Source organism: Vombatus ursinus, unplaced genomic scaffold, assembly GCF_900497805.2.
Source record: "Vombatus ursinus unplaced genomic scaffold, bare-nosed wombat genome assembly UNPS02014959.1, whole genome shotgun sequence".
Lineage (NCBI taxonomy): Eukaryota > Metazoa > Chordata > Mammalia > Diprotodontia > Vombatidae > Vombatus > Vombatus ursinus.
In genome coordinates, this window is record NW_020954737.1 from 4,308,671 (window position 1) to 4,327,924 (window position 19,254).

At 37.9% G+C, this 19,254-nt stretch overlaps 1 protein-coding gene across 1 annotated transcript in view; it reads right to left on the reverse strand.

Annotated features, from left to right (window-relative positions):
• The window catches only part of HACD2 (3-hydroxyacyl-CoA dehydratase 2), a 96,078-nt gene that overhangs the window by 13,592 nt on the left and 63,232 nt on the right, over window positions 1–19,254 (reverse strand). Inside the window, exons 5-6 of the mRNA XM_027845130.1 lie at window positions 4,185–4,306; window positions 1,448–1,626 (exon numbers count right to left, since the gene is read on the reverse strand). Coding sequence (XP_027700931.1) covers window positions 1,448–1,626; window positions 4,185–4,306 — 301 coding nt within the window. The remainder of the gene's footprint in view (window positions 1–1,447; window positions 1,627–4,184; window positions 4,307–19,254) is intronic.

The following is a 19,254-nucleotide window of genomic DNA, read 5'->3' on the forward strand; positions in this document are numbered from 1 at the left end:
TAGCACCTACTATGTGTCAAACATTGTGCTAAGCACTTTACAAATATTTTCTCATCTGATCCTCACAACACTGGGAGGTAGGTGCTGTCATGATCCCTATTTTACAGTTGAGGAAACTGAAGCAGAGAGCAGTTCAGTGACTTGCCCAGGACTAGTAAGTGTCTTGAGCTCATGGCTGACTTCAGGTCTTCCTGACTCCAGGCCCAGCACTCTATCTACTGTACCAACTAACTGTGGAAGTAAAGAAATGGTAGAGGCATCTGGCAGAGGGAGGTTTTGATGGCTAGAGTTCCCAGGTAGCTATTTGAGCATAAAGTTCATAATTATTTGGTAAGTGCTTTTATGGGCTTTACACTTGAGTACCATAGCTAAAAGAAGAATTAGAGCTATTTGTCCTTAACCCATAGTAAAGCTTAATGAATGCGCTCCCTATCTACCTTTATCTATCTGAATACTATGCCCTAACAAATAGGATTCTTCTGAGAAGTATCAGTCTTTTATGAGGCTGAAATGGAACACAAAGGGGTATTTACTCAATCAGGGTATCTCTGCAACAATAGCAGCCCACAGTAATGCTAAGTTTGATACTTTAAAACCTGAAGTATTAAAGTGATGACTAATTGGCTCTCCACATATTTAAAATGTGTGCTGTGCTCTTAAAAAAAAATAGACATAAAAAACCCTTTAAAATCCTAAATTTGGAAAATTCTAGTTAGCAATTCTTTGTTGCTTCTTGTTTCCAAAAAGAAAAGAAAGAAAATGGGAAGTAGGGAGAAAAATAAATTAGTTTTCATATCCCCTCATCTCCAAAGGAAATAATTACTTCCAACTTTTTCTTTCCCAAGATTCAAAGCAAAATCTTGTTGAATAATAAATGGAAAGAGAGGCACAAGTCTTAGAAGGCTGAGTCTACTTCCCAGGCCCTTCTGACTTTTCCTGTCCTCCCTTCAGCATTTTTGCCTGGATGTTTAACACCTGTTATAATATTTACTGTTCAATGTTGTTTTGAGGGCAGTGATATTAAAAAAAATCAGGCAGCTGGCATCAGAGCTAGGCCTCTAACCATGTCTTCGGAGTCCTGATGGAGCATCCTCTTTCAGCCTCAAAGCACAACACTGGAGATGTTATCCGCAAACAGTGCTGGGGCTAAGAGGGGGGAGGTGGAGGAGCAGGGATAGGAAGGGAAGGACTATGAAGGTTCCACTCTCTTCCTTTGCTTCCACTGCAGATTCCAACTTGAACTGGCCTCAGGTCCAAGAGAAAAGCAGGGCTCCACAGCTAATTCTCTTTAATGGAAAATATTCAGTTAAAATGGATAATTTTCCTTGTGGATATAGACCCTACCTAGTAATTTATTTTATCTTGATGCAAAAACACTCTAATTTAATATCTAGTTACTGGATAGACAACAATATTTACAAAAACACATACATTATAGTTTACTTACGTGGAATATAAGAGATCATAATCAGAATGAGGAATGCATAGTAGTCAAAGGAGAAATTGTATTTGTTAGGTAAGCTAATGGAATACAAGCTGGCTTGTCTGACGAAGGGCAAAGCAGCATATATCGTGAGTAACTCGCCTGACACTCCCATTGGGTACAGTACAATGAAAAGCGTGTACCTAAAATAAAATAAACAACAAAAAATTTACTGGAGAGGCATAGGACTCAAGTGTTAGTAAATTCACTCCCATCAACACACTAGGGCATATGTATGTAATGTATTCTTATTAAGCCTTAAGAAACAATATGTAGAATCCAGAAAAGCGCAGGGAAGACTTACATCAACTGATGCAGAGTACCACTTAGAATCAGGAAAACAACGTACAGAATGACCTTATTGAGTTGTTCTAACTCTCTGTGATCCCATTTGGAACTTCCTTGGCAAAGATATTGGAGTGGTTTGCCATTTCCTTCTCTAGCACATTTTACCAGTGAAGAAACTGAGGCAAACAGGGTTAAGTGACTTTCCCAAGTTCTTACAACTAGTATCTGAGACCAGATTTGAACTTAGGTCTTCATGATTCTAGGCCTGGCACTCTATCCACTGGGCCGTTGAGGTGCCCTTCAGAATGACTATAACAATGTAAACGGAAAGACTGACAACAACAAAAACCCTTAAATGAAGTTATAATACCAAGTTTGGCTCCCCAAAAAGAGAAAAGGCTCTTCCCTCCCTTCTTTGAAGAGGTGGGGGAACTACAGATATGGAGAAATGCTTGGATTGTCAGACTTGATCAGTGTATTGGTGTGCTTTGCTGAGCTACTTTTTTTTATTTTCTTTTACTCTGGGCTAAAGGATAGCAAGTAAGAGAGGAAAAATATACTTGGGTATGAAAGTGATGCTAAAACAAAAGCTATCAGTAAATGAGTTGTTTTTTTCTTTTAAATCATTCCCATCCTTCAAATGTGTACTGAGTCTTTAAAAAACAAAAATCATACCAAAAAAAACCCCTCTAACAACAGTATCTAGATTTTTCTGTTTACCCACTATTTTCCTTTGACCTAAATTTTAAGAGCCAATTTTTGAAAAATGACTAATAATAGGAACTTTTTTTGGGGGGGGGGTAGAGAATGTTTCTTACCAGTCTCAAAAGGCATCCATGACTATACAATATCTCAAATTAAAAAGTGAAAGAACAAATTTCTTCATCACCTTAAAATTACTAAGACATTAGTAATAATAATGATCTCATCTTCTCTGCCTCCTGGCTTCTCTCAAGTTTCAGTTAAGTTAAAGTCCCACCTTCAGCAAGAAGCCTTTTCCAGAGCTCCTTAATCTTAGTGCCTTCCTTCCGAGATTTCCTCCAATTTATCCTGTGTCTATCTTGTTTGCACATGGCCGTTTGCACGTTGCCTCCACCATTAGACGGTGAGCTCCTTAAGAGCAGGGATTATCTTCTACCTTACTTTGCATCCCCAGGGCTTTCTCTGCACAGTGCTGGCACAGCAGCACACAGAAGGCACTTAGTAAATGCTTATTGATTTGGCTCCCTTGATAATAGTTCATATTTATAAAAGCTCTTCATGGTTTAAAAAGTGCTTTCCTCACAACGACCCTGGGAGGCAGGTGGTACAATATTCCCCTCCTCATTTTAAAGAGATGAGGACAGTGAGGCTCAGAGAGTCATGGGGGAGCACAGGGAGTCATGGTTTACAATCCTAGTATAATCAATGAGGTAAGCAAAACACTTGTCTTGGTTCCTCAGTTTCCTTCTAACTAAGCTTACAAGAGATCTTCAGACTTAGCTGAAAGTAGATGTCTAAATGATTGACAGTCAAGCATGAATTCTGATAAATTTGAGAAACTGAAAACCTTACTAGAAAATGCTAACTTTTCCCAGAAGATTAATAGTCTGAAGTCGGTAAGGGAAGAATTACATTTCATCATAAATACTGAAGTGAATGTGAAAATCTGATGAAAAAATTTACCTGAGTACTTTTAAGCCTCTGACACTGGCACTTATTTTTTTTGATAAGTTGTTCAATTAATGTCATCTGGACCTACGAAGTCTTGTTTGAGAATTTAACTACCTTTAACTCTCAACACCATCATCAATGAATTCTTTTTAATAGATTTTGTTGAAATCATCAATGAATCCCTAGCATATATTCACAAGATACAAAGTACAATGCCAGACCTGAATATTTTCTTCTACTGGCTATTATTTTAGTCTGTATAGATGTTAATTTGGAACATTCTTCCCAGTGAAATTGAGAGGTACTAGAATAACAGCAAATATTTACCGAGCTTCAAGGTTTACCAAGTGCTTTCCTTCCCACAACTCTGTGAGGTGGGTGGGGAAAGTGTCATTGATGTCACTTTACAGGTGAATTAACTAAGGCTGTGAGAGTTTAAGTGACTTATGCATGTTCACATAGCAAGTACTGTCAGGAGCAGGATTTGAATCTAGGTCTCCTAAATCTAAAACCAGAACTCTGATTTTCTTATTTATGAAATAAAAGTTTTGAGCATCTACCCTATGGGAAGTACTATAATAGACGCTGTAGGGGGGATCAATAACAAAAAGACATGGTTTTTGACCTGAGGGAGACAGCACAGATGAGATCCCCATCTGTTCTGCTTGTTACTTCTATCCTCAGGAGGCAAAACTTCGGAAATAATGAAGAAAGGAGGAACAGGGTGATTGTGATAGCTATGACTCAACGTTCTTCTTACCTGGCCCATTTGATGATATAAGGCAGATGGTTTAGTAGACTAAATGTATAAAAGGAGTAGCGAATAATCTCAGTGATTGTCCAGGCAATCACAAACAGAAGGACACTGTCTTCATTCTGTACCTGTTTAAAGAAGGGAAAAAGACAAAACAAAACACCACCACCCCACATTAAAAAGAGTCATTCACAATATGTTAAAAAGTTGTACAACTTAAAGGTATTATCTACCATCAAATAAGTACCTATTACGTACAGAGTAATAGTAGGTTAAGCCAGTAAAGAAAATAATGTTTTCTGCCCTCAAGGAGCTCACAGACTAAAGACATCGAACCAATGCAAATATCAGGAGGAAATCCTCAAATAACAGCAATAAGAATGATATGTAACCAATAATAGTTGTGGCAAGTACTAAGGAAAGTGATGGGCTAGATGATGTCTGGAAGGCCTAGAATGAAAAAAGATCTTTTGAACACCATCTGCAAGGCAGGCAAGGCTTAGAGGAAGCTGGTCATGGCAGGTGGGAGAAATAGCATGTGCCACAGCTCAAAGACAAATACAGACAAGTTATGAGTGGGATGGAGTAAGTAGGTTTGCTGGTTGGTAGAAAGAACATGAATTCAGGGACAGTGGGAGCTGAGAGTAGTTAGGTAAGGGGGTGGGAGGGCAATTGTAGAAGGCTTTTAAAACCATTATTGGGAGTTTTCATTTGATTTATATGACAACTGGGAATCACAGTAGAATATCACAGGAAAGAAAGGCAGTGTAATGATTAAAATGATGACTAAATATGGTTCTGCATGAAGGGCTGCTTTAAGCGAGGACAGAGGAAGGATACCACCTAGGGGCAAGCCCATTTACCGGCCTTTTCTCATGACCTGCTTGTTTTCCATTTTAAGCCATGAGGTTCTAGATCTTGACTACAATGTCCAGACTTAACTGTTTCAGTAACCTATTTGCTGACTGCCAGTTTTTCCTTCCTTTGGATATGTTCATGTGCTTAAAAGCAGTATAACTTATCAAAGTGCCACTAGATATCACTGCAATTCACGCTGTTTATACAAGGAGTAATGTTGTCTCTCTGGATGCCCAAGGGTCTTACACACATATACACACACACATTCAATAAATTGCTATAGTGTTTTACACCTTTTCTGAGTCATGGACGCTTTGGAAGTCTGGTGAAGCCTAGGGACCCATTTTCAGAATGTTTCTAAATGTAAAAAATGTATAGGATTGTAAAGGAAATCAAAGGTTAGTGAAAATAAAGATGTAATTTTTTTCCCCATTCAAGTGCACAGGCTGACATCTATCCATGGATCATCCTTGGGCCACAAGTTTAGAACCCCTGCATTAAAGTCATATTTTGTTTTTGAAAGAAAATTATAAGTACCAAGCTCGACTTCTCCTGAACCTTAATAACTTGTGATTTCCCACATTCGAGTGTGAAGGGCAGGCCAAGACTATATGAAAAATTAAGACTTATCTTAATATCTTTTGGGGGAAAAAAAGAATAAATCTTAATGAAAAAGTGGACAGTCTCAGTCTTACTACTTATATGATAAAAGTCTATTAATGCTACTTTCTGACCTTTAGGTTTGTAATGTTAAAATAATTCTTATGATGCTTAGGTTCTTCTTAAGAAAGTCTACATGCAGTTCTCCACCTACACAATGAAATAACTAGTCATTTACATAACTATTAACTAAATTGCTCTGACAATGAGTCTTATTGTTCATAGTTACTATTCTCTAAAAATAATAAGAATTTCATGCTGTCAAAAGAAAGAGTTACTTTTCCCCTTCCTTCTGCTCTTACATTAGCGGGGGTGGAAAGAGGGCATCTATACCACACCAAAAACATCTTGTTTTGAGAACACCCTCCAAAAGTGAGTAAGTTGAACTCATGCTTAAAACCCAACACTAACAGTTGTGTTTCTTGAGTTTATTTTGTGTTTTCTTGTATTTGTAGATTATTAGGACCAAATTAGAAGTGGGAGAGGGGATAAAGTAAGCTCTGAAATCTTTTGAAGTCTATATGGACATGTTTTGGTACTTCAAAGGTGTCTAGTCCTATCTGAAATACCACAGAGTATTATGAAAACTTCCTTTAAGTACTTCAATCAATCTTGGGGAACTTTATCCCTTGGTTTCTCTTTCTGGGATCCCAAAACAGCTTTTGAAAGTTGTTTGCCCCTTTGAGCTAACATTAATAATGATACAAAACAAAGCAAAAAGTCCACCTAAGAACTTCGCAATCAGCCATTAAAAACAGAATAAGTATGAACTCAGGCAAAGTGTGAAAATGTGCTTGCTCCTAATCCCTTGATAAAATTTCATCCTGGGTCCCTAAGAGAGAGCAGCTCCTAAAAGGGCCACTGACTTTCACACAAATGATACTTTTGGATCAGATGGAAGTTCAACACAGTCATTCTCAAAAAGGTACAGATGAGAGAAAGCTAACTGCATAAATAACAGAATCAATATTCAAAATTATGTGAATTATGAAAAACAAGCCAAATATGTAACACTAGGCCAAAACTAAATGAATGACATTTAATGAAGATAAATGTAAAATTCTGTAATTATGTTAAAAATGAATTGTACAGGATAAAGAAGACCTGGCCTGCTAACAGTTTGGCTAATTCAGGTTAAAAAAAAGAAAAGATCTTGGGGTTTTGGTTGAGTCAACACTATGATGTAGCAAAACAAGCTAATACAATCTTAGGTAGAGTGTCCTAGTGCCTTGGTTTCAAGTAATAATAGTCTTGTATTTTGCATTGGTTAGATCATATCTGGAGCATTATGTTTAAGTTCTGGGTTTGACACTTTCAAATCAAAAAAGATCAACTAGGATGGTGAAGATTCTAGAGCAGACTTAAAAAGGAGAGACGATAGTATTTTCAATACTTGAAGGACTTTCATGTAGAAGAAGGAACAGACCCATTCTGAATTGCCTCAAAGGCCTGAACTAGGACCAGTGGGTGGAAGGTACTAGAAAGATTTTGGCAAAGGAAGAATTTTCTAAAAATGGAAAGTGCTACCTTCTGAAGTAATGAGCTCCCAGCTTACGAAATTATTCAAACAAAGGTTGGATGACCATCTCTCTGCCAGGCATTGTACTGGACAGTTAGTTGGATTAGGTGATTTTGAAGGTCCCTTCCAACTTTAAGAGTCTATGTAAGTGACTTTAATTCTTTCTTTAGGGATTGTTAACTGTACATGTGAAAACTGTGAGTGTTCTACATTGTGACTACAACTAATACTTCCTTAAATAACTACAATCTTGAAGTAGAAAATATAGGTATATGTTCTTTAAAAGCAAATAATTTTCACTTCAAAAGGAAGTTGAAAAGAATACTTTTGGAATCTACCCTTTCCCCCCATTTTCAAAGATTGTTTTCAATCTAGAAAATACAAATATTTCTCAGCAGCACTAGACTTGGAGTCCGAAGGTGAATCACAACTTCTTTGGGTACCAGTTTTATCATTTGTAAACAAAGGACTTGGACCAGATAACCTATGAGGTTTCTAACTTTAAAGGTCTATGATGTTAATTTTGGAAAGTCAGGATGTTCATGTTTTATTTTTAGTGACAAAATAGCTTTTAAAGGAGTGACACTGCCAACCTGTGGTGTTTCTAAAAATTGTCATCAGGATTATTTTAAAGCTCAAGTCATTTATAATAATTCACATTTACAAAGTGCCTTAAGGTTTACAATGTATTCTCCTCACAACAACCCTATGACGTAGCTAGGCCTATTATTCTATTTTACGGATCATAAAACAGAGGGCTCAGAGAGATGAAGGGACTTTCCTAGGCAATTCATTAGGAAGGAAATAGCCATAATTAAAATCCAGATCTTCTAAATCTAAGTCCAAGGTTCTTTCTACAAAGGTTCTCCCTTTTACAGATAACCAGCATAAACCAGCAGTAACTCATCATTTTTCTACCCCCAAATGCAGACAAAGGCAACTTGCCTTACCTGTATCCTCACCATTATCCTCTTAATCCCCAATTTTAAAACTCTGAAGCAATCTTTGACTCCTCTTTGTCATTCAATCCCTACATTCAGCTGAAATGTTATGAATGCCAGAGGCCAATGCGTTGTGAGGTAAGTGTTTTTCATTCCTTTCAAGCTCCTATTATAGTTGTATCCTGCAGTGATTTTTAGGAAGGAGTTACCCTTTTACAGAAATAAAAAAAATGTTAAAAACCAGCTTGCCTCTTGCCTTTTTTATTGACATCCCACACAACAAACATCCTTTTCTGTGGCAAGGACAATCACAGGCAGCACAATTCTTGGGTATCATCAGGAAGCAACTAAATAAATATCTAACCCAGAACCTGAACAGACCCTATACTTACAATGGACGTTTTGAGACATTATGCATGTCGGCCTGCTTCCTGGGTTGCACATGCAGAGAAACTTTTTTTCTACCACGAAACCAACAAAATAAGAACTTTGAACACAAATATCTGTGCTTCTACACTCTGTGGGGTCCAAACAGGCCACAAGACATTTGATAAACTTCTGGGAATATTGACATACTTTTCACTCTCACTCATGGTCATAATATGAACTTGATTTGATTTCCATACAAATTGTAGATAGGGTCTAGGATCTCTTAAAGAGATCACTGGTAAATGTCTAGATAGTAAAGCTGTGATTACAATGAACTATCATGGCTTCATCAAGAATAAGGTCATGCCAGTCTAACTTCATTTCCTTTTTTTGATAGTATAACAAAACTAGTAAATAAAGGGCAAGCTATAAGAAAAAGTTTACCTAGATTTTAGCAGTGCTTATAATAATTTGAGATACTATTCTTGTGGAGAAGATGGAGAGATATGGATTAAATGAAAATATAATCAGAAGAATTCAGAATTGTTTAGATGGCCAGACTAAAAGATAAGTTGTTAATAGTTCAATGTCAGTGTGGCAGGAGATCTCCAGTGGGATCTGTGCTTAGTCCTATGCTGTTTAACCTTCTGAATGGAGACACATATGGCAATGCAGATGACAAAAAGTTTCAAGGATAACTAACACAGTGGATGACTTGACACAAAGGGCTGAATTTAATAAGGTGAAATTCAAAGGGGCAAATGTGGTTGTGTACTTGGGTATAAAAAAAATTAACTTGACAAGTATGTGATGGGGGAGGCTCAATTAGAATCTGAAAAAGATCTGGGGGTGTGAGTAAACTTCAAAGTCAGTAAGTTAGCAGTGTAATATAACAGAAAAAAAAACATATATATATATATATGCACACACACACACTTGGGCTTCATTAAGAAGAATATAGCTTCCACAATAGGGAAGTGATACTCCCACTGCACTCCACCCTCATCAAACATCATCTGGAGTACTGTGTTTAGTTCAGTTCAGTTCAGGACCAGGAATTAAGGAGGACACTGATAATCTGGAACCTATCCAGAACGAAGCAATCAGGATGGAGAAGGGCCTCGAGTCCATGTCTTAGGAGGACTGGCTGAACAAATGGGGGATATTTAGTCTGAAGAAGAGAAGATGGCAGGGGAATGGGGCGGGGAGACCAACAACGTGATAAGGACGGACAGGGACCTGAGGGGGTGTCATCAGATTTGGGTTTTGTTTTTTTTTTTTTGTTTTGTTTTGACTCAAAGGGCAGAACCACGAGCAGGGTGCAAATTGTAAAGAGGCAAATTTAGGCTTGATGTGAGGAAAAAACTTGGGCACTGTTTTGCCTTTCTATTTGTGTCCCCAGAACTTAACACAGTGCTTCGTACACACAGGAAGCACTGATAACTGTTTTTTCATTCATCTGTTCTTCAAAAATATAATGATCTTAGGGACAGCAAGGTGGTGCAGTGGATAGAGCACCAGCCCTAGAGTCAGGAGGACCTGAGTTCAAATCCGGCCTCAGACACATAACACTGGCTAGTTGTGTTGCCTCTGGGAAAGTCACTTAACCCCAACTGCCTCACCAAAAAAAAAAAAAAAAAAAAAAAAATAATGATCTTGGTGTTGATGGAAGATGCTCCAAATATAATATGATTCCTTTGAAAACTGTCCATTCAACAAAGGGATCTTTGCAAAAGATTATGTAGTTAAATTAGTTCACATTTGCAGGAATCAGTGTCCAAGGTGTTCATACTATCAGAGTAGTATAATTGTAGATAGTTATCTACAGATAATTTAGAGTTTTCTTTAAGGAAGTAGGAGTTTATATAATAAATTTATATAAGTTTATATAATTAAATATGTAACACAATATATAAATATATAATATATAAATGTTAGTTAAATATATTATATATAAATTAAATAAGTTTATATAATAAAAGTAGAACTGTTATTCTATCTGGATATAGTCATAGCATCAACTCATTTGAAAGTTAGACATATACCTTTTGTTCTAAAGAAAAGAACAGAACCTGAAGAGTTTTAGCATCTAAACCACAGAGACTTTGAGCTAGTTATCAAAATTAGATTAATTATACCAATTGTGTTGGTACTAAATCCTAATGCTAAGATGAGTTATGTGCATTGCTAACAAGGTATTACACAATGGTAACCATCAATTGTAGTCAACCAACTCTGTTGTGCTTGGAGAAAGTTTCTGTAAAAACTTGATCATGCTCAAACTTATCAGCAATTGGTCTTGACAATACCACTGCAGACAACCAAACAAGTAACACTCAGAGAGGGGCAGTCTGAGCTAACTGTTTTTACAATTGAGAATTTTTGTTGCCCCTGCAACTTCCACTGTTTCATGGAGACTGCTTTCTGGGATTCCATCTTTATCATGGGATCAGCAGAAGATGAAAATGAAAAAGGACCTCATGAATTCTATAATGTATCAACATTAGGTACTGATATATCAGAAAAAAAAAGCAAAATTGGAATTTCTAATGTCAATTTCTTTAGTTATAACATTAATGCTACTGGTGTCAACCCAATGCAAGATACAATACATGCAATCCATATGTAGCTATCCTAAAAACAAAGTAAGAACTTCAAGTCATCCAAAGTTATTTGATTTCAACATACCTTTCTTCTAAATTCTATTAAGCAAATTCTAACATCTTGCTGCAGGGTTGAAATAACCCTAGATTTTCAAAAACTGTGCCAGAGTAGTGCAAACATCAAAGTTTCTATAAAGATAGAAAAAAGGCAAGCAATGTGTAGGCCCACATCATTACCCATCTACTTGTGAAACATTTCGTGGCACTGGCCAGGACAACACAAAGATGTTTTATAAAATGTCAAGTTTTTACTTACTTTTAAGGCTTTGCTAACACATTGTGATATCCATTAACATTATTTACTATCACTTGCACTACATCTTACCATGCTGTAGTTCCTTTGTCTTTTGGGATCTCATATTCCAAGCCCTCTGTTCCATTACTGTGGTAGCTGCTAAATCTCGTGTAATCCTGACAATAGCTCCATGGTATTTTAATTATTTCTTTCTGGAAGCCAAGATGGTGGAGGGAAAGCAGTGACTTGCTTGAGCTCTCCCCCCAAAACCCCTCCAAATACCTATAAAAATGGCTCTAAACAAATTCTAAAGCAGCAGAACCCACAAAAAGACAGAGTGAAACAAATTTCCAGCCAAAGACAGCCTGGATGGTTGATTGGAAAGGTATATTGTGCCGGGCTGGGAGAGGAATGCAGTTCGACATGGGGGCGCAGGCCACAGCAACCCTGGAGCAGGCCTCAGAGGACTGAATCGCCGGCAGCTGTGGCGATTCTCAACCCATGAACACCAAAGACAACTTGGAAGGTCAGTGGGAAAAGTCTGTGACTGCGGTGAGAGAAGGAGCTAGGTCTCAGCTGCAAGTCTCGAGCGCTGCAGCTGTTTCCTGAGCTTCTGGCCCACAGACTGAGGGGGAATCAAGTGGCTGATCTGAGCGGGATTGCAAGGATCTCTTTGTCAGTGCTGATGCAGGAATCTCTTGCTTTACCAGTGCTTGGATCTGGGTCACAGTTCTGAAGGGTGGTCCTGGGGCGAGCAAGAACGCTGGTGTGGTAGAGCTTGTTGTGGTGGGGGAGAGAAACACCTCGCCCCTTATCATAGCACCTTGGAAGAACTGACACTTTTCAGGTCCCTAGAAGTATCTCTGAAAACAGCTGTACAAACCCCTGAAGCTTGGGACAGTACATTCTCCACATTGGAAGTAGACTTTTACCTTAACAAAGAGTTTAAAACTCAAGTAATTGGTTGGGATCATGGGTACGCAGTGCAAAAAGAGTCAGATTATATTATCTTACTTTGGGAACAAAGAAGATCAAAACATACAACCAGAAGAAGACAACAAAGCCAAAGCTCCTACATCCAACCCCTCCAAGAAGAATATGAATCAGTCCCAGGCCTTGGAAGAGCTCAAAAGGGATTTTGAGAAGAAAGTAAGAGAAACAGAGGAAAAACTGAGAGTTTTGCAAGAAAATCATGAAAAACAAGTCAACAGCTTGCTAAAGGAGACCCAAAAAAATACTGAAGAAAATAACACCTTAAAAAATAGCCTAACCCAAATGGCAAAAGAGGTCCAAAAAGCCAATGAGGAGAAGAATGCCTTAAAAAGCAAAATTAGCCAAATGGAAAGGGAAGTCCAAAAGCTTACTGAAGAAAATACTTCCTTAAAAATTAGAATAGAGCAATTGGAAATTAGTGACTTTATGAGAAATCAAGACACTGTAAAACAAATCCAAAAGAATGAAAAATTAGAAAATGATGTGAAATATCTCATTGGAAAAACAACTGACCTGGAAAACAGATCCAGGAGAGAGAATTTAAAAATATTGGACTATCTGAAAGCCATGATCAAAAAAAGAGCCTAGACACCATCTTTCAAGAAATCATCCAGAAAAACTGCCCTGATATTTTAGAACCAGAGGGCAAAATAGAAATTGAAAGAATCCACTGATCACCACCTGAAAGAGATCCCCAAAGGAAAACTCCTAGGAATATTGTAGCCAAATTCCAGAGTTCCCAGGTCAAGGAGAAAATATTACAAGCATCCAGAAAGAAACAATTCAAGTATTGTGGAAACACAATCAGGATAACACAAGATTTAGCAGCTTCTACATTAAGGGACTGGAGGGCATGGAATATAATATTCAGGAGGGCAAAGGAGATGGGATTACAACCAAGAATCACCTACCCAGCAAAACTGAGTATAATCCTGCAGGGGAAAAAATGGTCATTCAGTGAAATACAGGACTTTCAAGCATTCTTGATGAAAAGACCAGAGCTGAATAGAAAATCTCATTTTCAAATACAAGACTCAAGTGGAACATGAAGAGTTAAACAGGAAAGACAAAATCGTAAGAGACTTATTATGGTTGAACTGTTTACATTCCTGCATGGAAAGATATTTGTAACTCATGAGACCTTTGTCAGTATTAGGATAGTTGGAGGGGAAAAAACTATATGTACATATATATAGATATAGATATAGATATAGATAGATAGGAGGCACAGGGTGAGTTGAAAATGAAGGGGTCATATCTGGAGAATAAAATTAAGGGGTGAGAGAGGATTATACTAGGCGAAGGAGAAAGGGAGAGGTAGAATAGGGTAAACTATCTCACAAAAAAAATAGAAAAGAAAATGCTCTTACAGTAGAGGGGAAACGGGGGAAGGTGAGAGGGAATGAGTGAATCTTATTCTCACAGGATTTTACTTAAGGAGGGAATAACATACACACTCAATTGGGTGTGGAAATCTGTCTTACCCTACAGGAAAATAGTGGGGGGGGAGGGGACAAGAGAGTAGGGGGATGATAGAGAGGAGGGCAGATTGGGAAAGGAGGTAATCAGAAGCAAGTACTTCTGAGGAGGGACAGGGTCAAAAGAAAGAATAGAATAAATGGATGGACGGGATAGGATTAAGGGAAATAGAGTTAGTTTTTCACAGCATGTCTACTATGGAAGTGTTTTGCATAACTGTACATATATAACATATTTAGTTGCTTGCCTTACCAATGAGGGTGGGTGGGGAGGGAGGAAGGGAGAAAATTTGGAACCCACAGTTTTAAAAACACATGTTTAAAAAAAATGTTTTCACATACAACTGGGAAATGGGGTATAGAAATCCATCCTGCCCTACAGGAAAATTGAAGGGAAAGGGGATAAGAGAAGGGGGGGAGAGATAGAAGGGAAGGCAGACTAGGGGAAGGGGTATTCAGAATGCATGCCATCTTGGAGTGGGGGGAGGGGCGAGATGGGGTGAAAATTTGGAACTCAAAATCTTGTGGAAGTAAATGGTGAAAACAAAAAAAACAAATAAAAATTACCATAAAAAAATTTATTTCTTTATGGCTGCTCAAAGTATTTTTTCCTTGATCTGAGAGTTCTGGATTTTGGCTATAATATTTCTGGAAGTTTTCATTTTGTAATTTCTTTTAGGAAGTGACTGATGGATTCTTTCAATTTCTATTATGCCTTTTGGTTCTTAGATATTTGGAGAATTTTCCTTTATCATTTTTTGAAATATAATATCTAGGATCCTTTTTTTTTGTTGCTATTACTGTTCATGGTCTTCAGATAATTCAATGATTCTTAAATCATTCCTCCTCAATCTATTTTCCAGGGCAACTGACTTTTTTCTGAGATACTTCACATTTTTTTCTATTTTTTAAAAAAAAGTCTTTTGCCTTTGTTTTAATGTTTCTTGATGTCTTATGGAGTCATTAGCTTCTACTTGAACCATTCTAATTTTTAAGGAGCTATTTTCTTCAGTGAAGTTTTGTATACTCCTTTTACCAAACTTAATTCTCTCTTCACAGTTTTCTTGAATAGCTCTCATTTCTCCCCCCCCCCCCTTTTTTTTGCTTAAAAACAAAAACAAAAACAAAAAACAACTCAACTCTTCCAGGAATTCTTGTATCCAATCTGCATTTTTCTTTGAGGATTTGCTTGCAGATGTTTTAAAGTCATTGTCTTCTATGTGTCTTGGGCTTCCCTGTCACTACATTAGCTTTTTATGGTCAGGGGTTTTGTTTTTTATTCTTTGTTCTCATTTTTAGAGCCTATTTCTTGACTTTGGACTTTAGTGTTAGGCTCTGCTCATTGAGGGCGAGGGTGGGGGATGGGGAGGCAAAACGAAGCAAGAGGGGCATGTATGGTTTGTGTTTCTGTCTTTTATGTCCTACTGCTTTCACAGCTCAGTCTAGGGGCTTTTAAGTTCTTCAGGGTTTCCAAAGTGGTATGATCCAAGGAGAAGTTTGTAACTGCCCCCCTGATCTGCCCTCTTTAAGTTCCTGACCTGGTTTGAGTCTGTTGACTTGAGTTTCCATAGACTGCTGCTAGATTCAGTCACTCTAATTTCTGAAGAATTAAAATTGCAGGTGATCTAAAAAGCATGGAATAGCATATGATATACACAAACAGGCTGTAGCAGATAGACTGATGCTTTTACAATAGAAATGGTCTACTGTAAGACTGTACTTAAAGCCTTTCTAGCATGGTAGGACCTAACAGAGCTTGAGCTCAGCAAAAGAACTGTAAAGAACTGAGGCAGCTAGGTGGCGCAGTGGATAGAGCACTGGTCCTGGATTCAAGAGGGCGTAAGTTCAAATCCATCCTCAGACACATAATACTTACTAGCTGTGTGACCCTAGGCAAGTCACTTAACCCCACTGCATAACCACCACAAAAAAAAAAAAAAAGAGAGAGAATTGTAAAGAATCTAGGCTCATTTCCACATCATGATGAAGCAATGGAGATCTTCTGTGGGTTTTTCCCTAGATTTTTAAAAAACAGTACTATCTTTTGTTCCCGTATATTTAATTTTACTTGCTTTGTTTTTCCAGTTCACATCATTTTTGAAAACTTTACTTCTCCAGACTTTTGTCTAAATTAGCATGATTTTCATATAAGTCAATCCCTGATAGGTGTCTTTAGCCTTACCTAGTCAGGAACCAGACCACTTCCTGTAGTTTCCCAGCCACTCAGGTAACGTGCATTTTTCTCCTCCTCCCTTTCTTCCCCCTGGCTTTCCAGAATCCCTTTATGATTGTCTTTAAACTCCTTGAGGGCAGGGACTGTCTCATTTGCTTTTATGTGTATCCCCAGTGCTACATGCTTGCACACAGTAAGTGCTTAATAAATGTTTGCTTACTCACTCCCACCTAATGCATACTGTCTTAGTGATTCTGGGCAAAAATCAGTGCCCCAAGCAGTTCTCTAAAACACTTGCAGATATGAATTGGTAGAGGGAATTTTCCCACCAGGAGTTCTCTACACCAATGAAATCACAGGTCTGGTCCAAAACCGCACATGCTTACAGAGAGCTCTTCTTTAGTCGATATCTAAATAACACTCTACATATTTTATACCTCAAATGCTGCATTTAACCACACAAGAAGTAGCAGCTTGGTGATGCAATGAAGACAGCCCTGGGCCTGGAGTCAGTAAGATCCTAGTTCAAATCCAGCTTCAGATACTTGGTTAGCAGTTTGATCAGGGCAAGCCACTTACCCTTTATTTTTTCCATTTGTAAAATGGGGATAATTATAGCATCTTCTTTCTAGGGATGTGGTGAATATCAAATAAGATACTATTTGAAAAGTGCTTTGCAAACTTTCAAGTGCTCTATAAATGTTAGCTATGATTATTTTATGATGAGGAGTCATAAAGTCACAGGATTTAGAGAACATCTTGTTCAATACTCCTATATTGTACAGTTGAGGAACTTAACAAGAAAACTGAAATTAAATATTTCTAGTTACATAGACAGCAAGAGGCAATAAGTGTAGAGTTGAGACCTGAACTCAAGTCTTATTACTCCTAACCTACTGTTCCTTTTTATTAGAGCACTAGGTCTCACTGAGGGACAACAGAGGCCTATGTGAAAGGGTGGGAACCAGAAGGTGGGGCAGAGTGGCTACTGCAGCGTGTATACTAGTAAATTAAGTAGAGGTTATGGACAAGGCCAGCAATCTAGAGTGTCAAGCCTTACCAGTGGATGAGGTAGAGGCTCAGGGCCCAGGTAAGTGGGCCTGGGCAAGTATTCAGAGATGCAAGGCAGGAGGGTAAAGGTAGGAACAAGTCTAAGTAAACAGGCTAAATTTCAAAGGCCAAATAGAGCAGAAAGAAAAAGGCAAAGAACGAAGTTTATAAGCAGAGACCAGGAACAGCTTCTCAGATTTGAAAGTGGTGAGCAGGCCCACTTAAAATAATATAAATGGAGTATGAACTGATCTTAGGACAGAGACAATCTGCCATCCACCCTCATTTTAAAGTAACTTGTTGGGTTTGGGAAGGTAAAGGCTAACAAGGATTTTCTACATGGCAAGGCAAAGATCTGTAGATGCCGGTAATTGTAATGAAGAGTTAGCTCTTCTGGAGGATCCTCTCCACAAGTCTAACAATATACCCAACATTTTAGGAAGTGAGATCGATAAACACTTCTGAATAATGATTTACGTAGCTTTGATAGCCATTTCAAATTGATTTCTATCCTTAATGATCACTGGAAATTTGGAAAATACTATTATGTGGATAGCTAGATTTTTAAAAAAATACATTTAGACAAATATTAACCAGAATCTTTTCATATAATTTGACAAATTCATGCATTATTATTTATGATATGAATTCTTAATAGATGCTAAGGTAAGAAAGATACTATATGGAAAAAAATCCTCATCTTTGGGGAGTTAGAATCTAAATGATAAGGATGACAGATACCAAAGAATCTACGACTGAAAAGAACTCAGGAAATAATCTAATCCAACACTGTCATTTCACAAATGAGGAAACTGATGAGTGGAGGGGGTGCAGAGGGTGGTGGAAAGGAAGGGACAAGATAGGGAGCCCTTGATCAATCTGACTAATTCCCTCACCAACTCGACTATTATTATTATTATTATTATTGGTTATTGGACATAGACTTTTGTCCATTACTTTCTTCCCAAGGAGGTGAGTATATGCCCAGGCACTTTGATGAGAGGACATAGGGAACTCCTTTGATTGGTTCTCAGTGACAAAGGCTGAATCCAAGTAGACTGGCAACAGAATCAGAAAGGATGGACTCTTGTTAGGAGAGCTGTCCTTCCTTTCATGAATCTTGATATTTTTTTAATAGGTTAGAAAAAGAACGTAACTCTGAAGAACTTATCTTTAAAACCTTAGGAATAACAAAATAAAGTGGTTAAGAAAGCTCTTACCATTCCCAAATAATTATTTAGCACTGTTTTTTGGTGCAAGCTAGTTAAAATTAAAACTTAAGATTTACTAGATACTAGGAAATAAGGTTTTCTAAATTCACTTCAATTCAACATATAATAGCCATCATTTACATAGCCATTAGGAGTGTATATAATCTCCTTTGAGCCTATCCATTGAGCCTATTTTAGTATCATGGTAATAACCAATTATTAATTTGGGATCCAGGCTTTTCTCCTTTATTTTCTTATTTAAGGTCCAGTCTCTGTAAAGTCAGTCTCTGAAGGACATGACTGATTGATGAGATCATTCTAGCCCTCAAGGTACGTGCTCTACAATCTTGAGTGGGACCCCACCCAACTAGGAGACCTTACTTCTGTTATGAGTGTAAACAGAATCCATTTCTTGAGGAGGGAAGACAGAGCCATCTTGTATGGGAATCGGCAAAGAGACCAGTATCAGTGGAGGGTAGGGAGTGATGAGAGATGAGACTGGAGATCAGGCTGTATGAAGGCCTTAAAAGCCAAATAGAGGGTTTTATATTTGATCCTGAAAGTGACTAGGAGCCACTGGAGTTTATTAAATGGGGAGGAGGGAAGGAAGAGGGAAAGAGGAGAGGACATGGCCAGATCTACACTTAAGGAAAATTAATTGACGTTTGAGTGAAGGATAGACTGGAGTAGGAACTCAGCACTTGAAGCTGAGGACTGGGCATATATCATGGTCAGTTAGATTCCACTGGGCCAGGCACTCCTATAAAAGCTCACACATCCAAATATACACTGGATGGCCATTATAGTGAGCTCAAGCTAACAGTATTTAAACAGAGTGGCTAAGTGCATTCATCTTCTGGTAAGGCTTACATTTCTTTCCAGGAAACAAAGCCAACAAATTTCACAGGATCAATGTTCTAAATGAG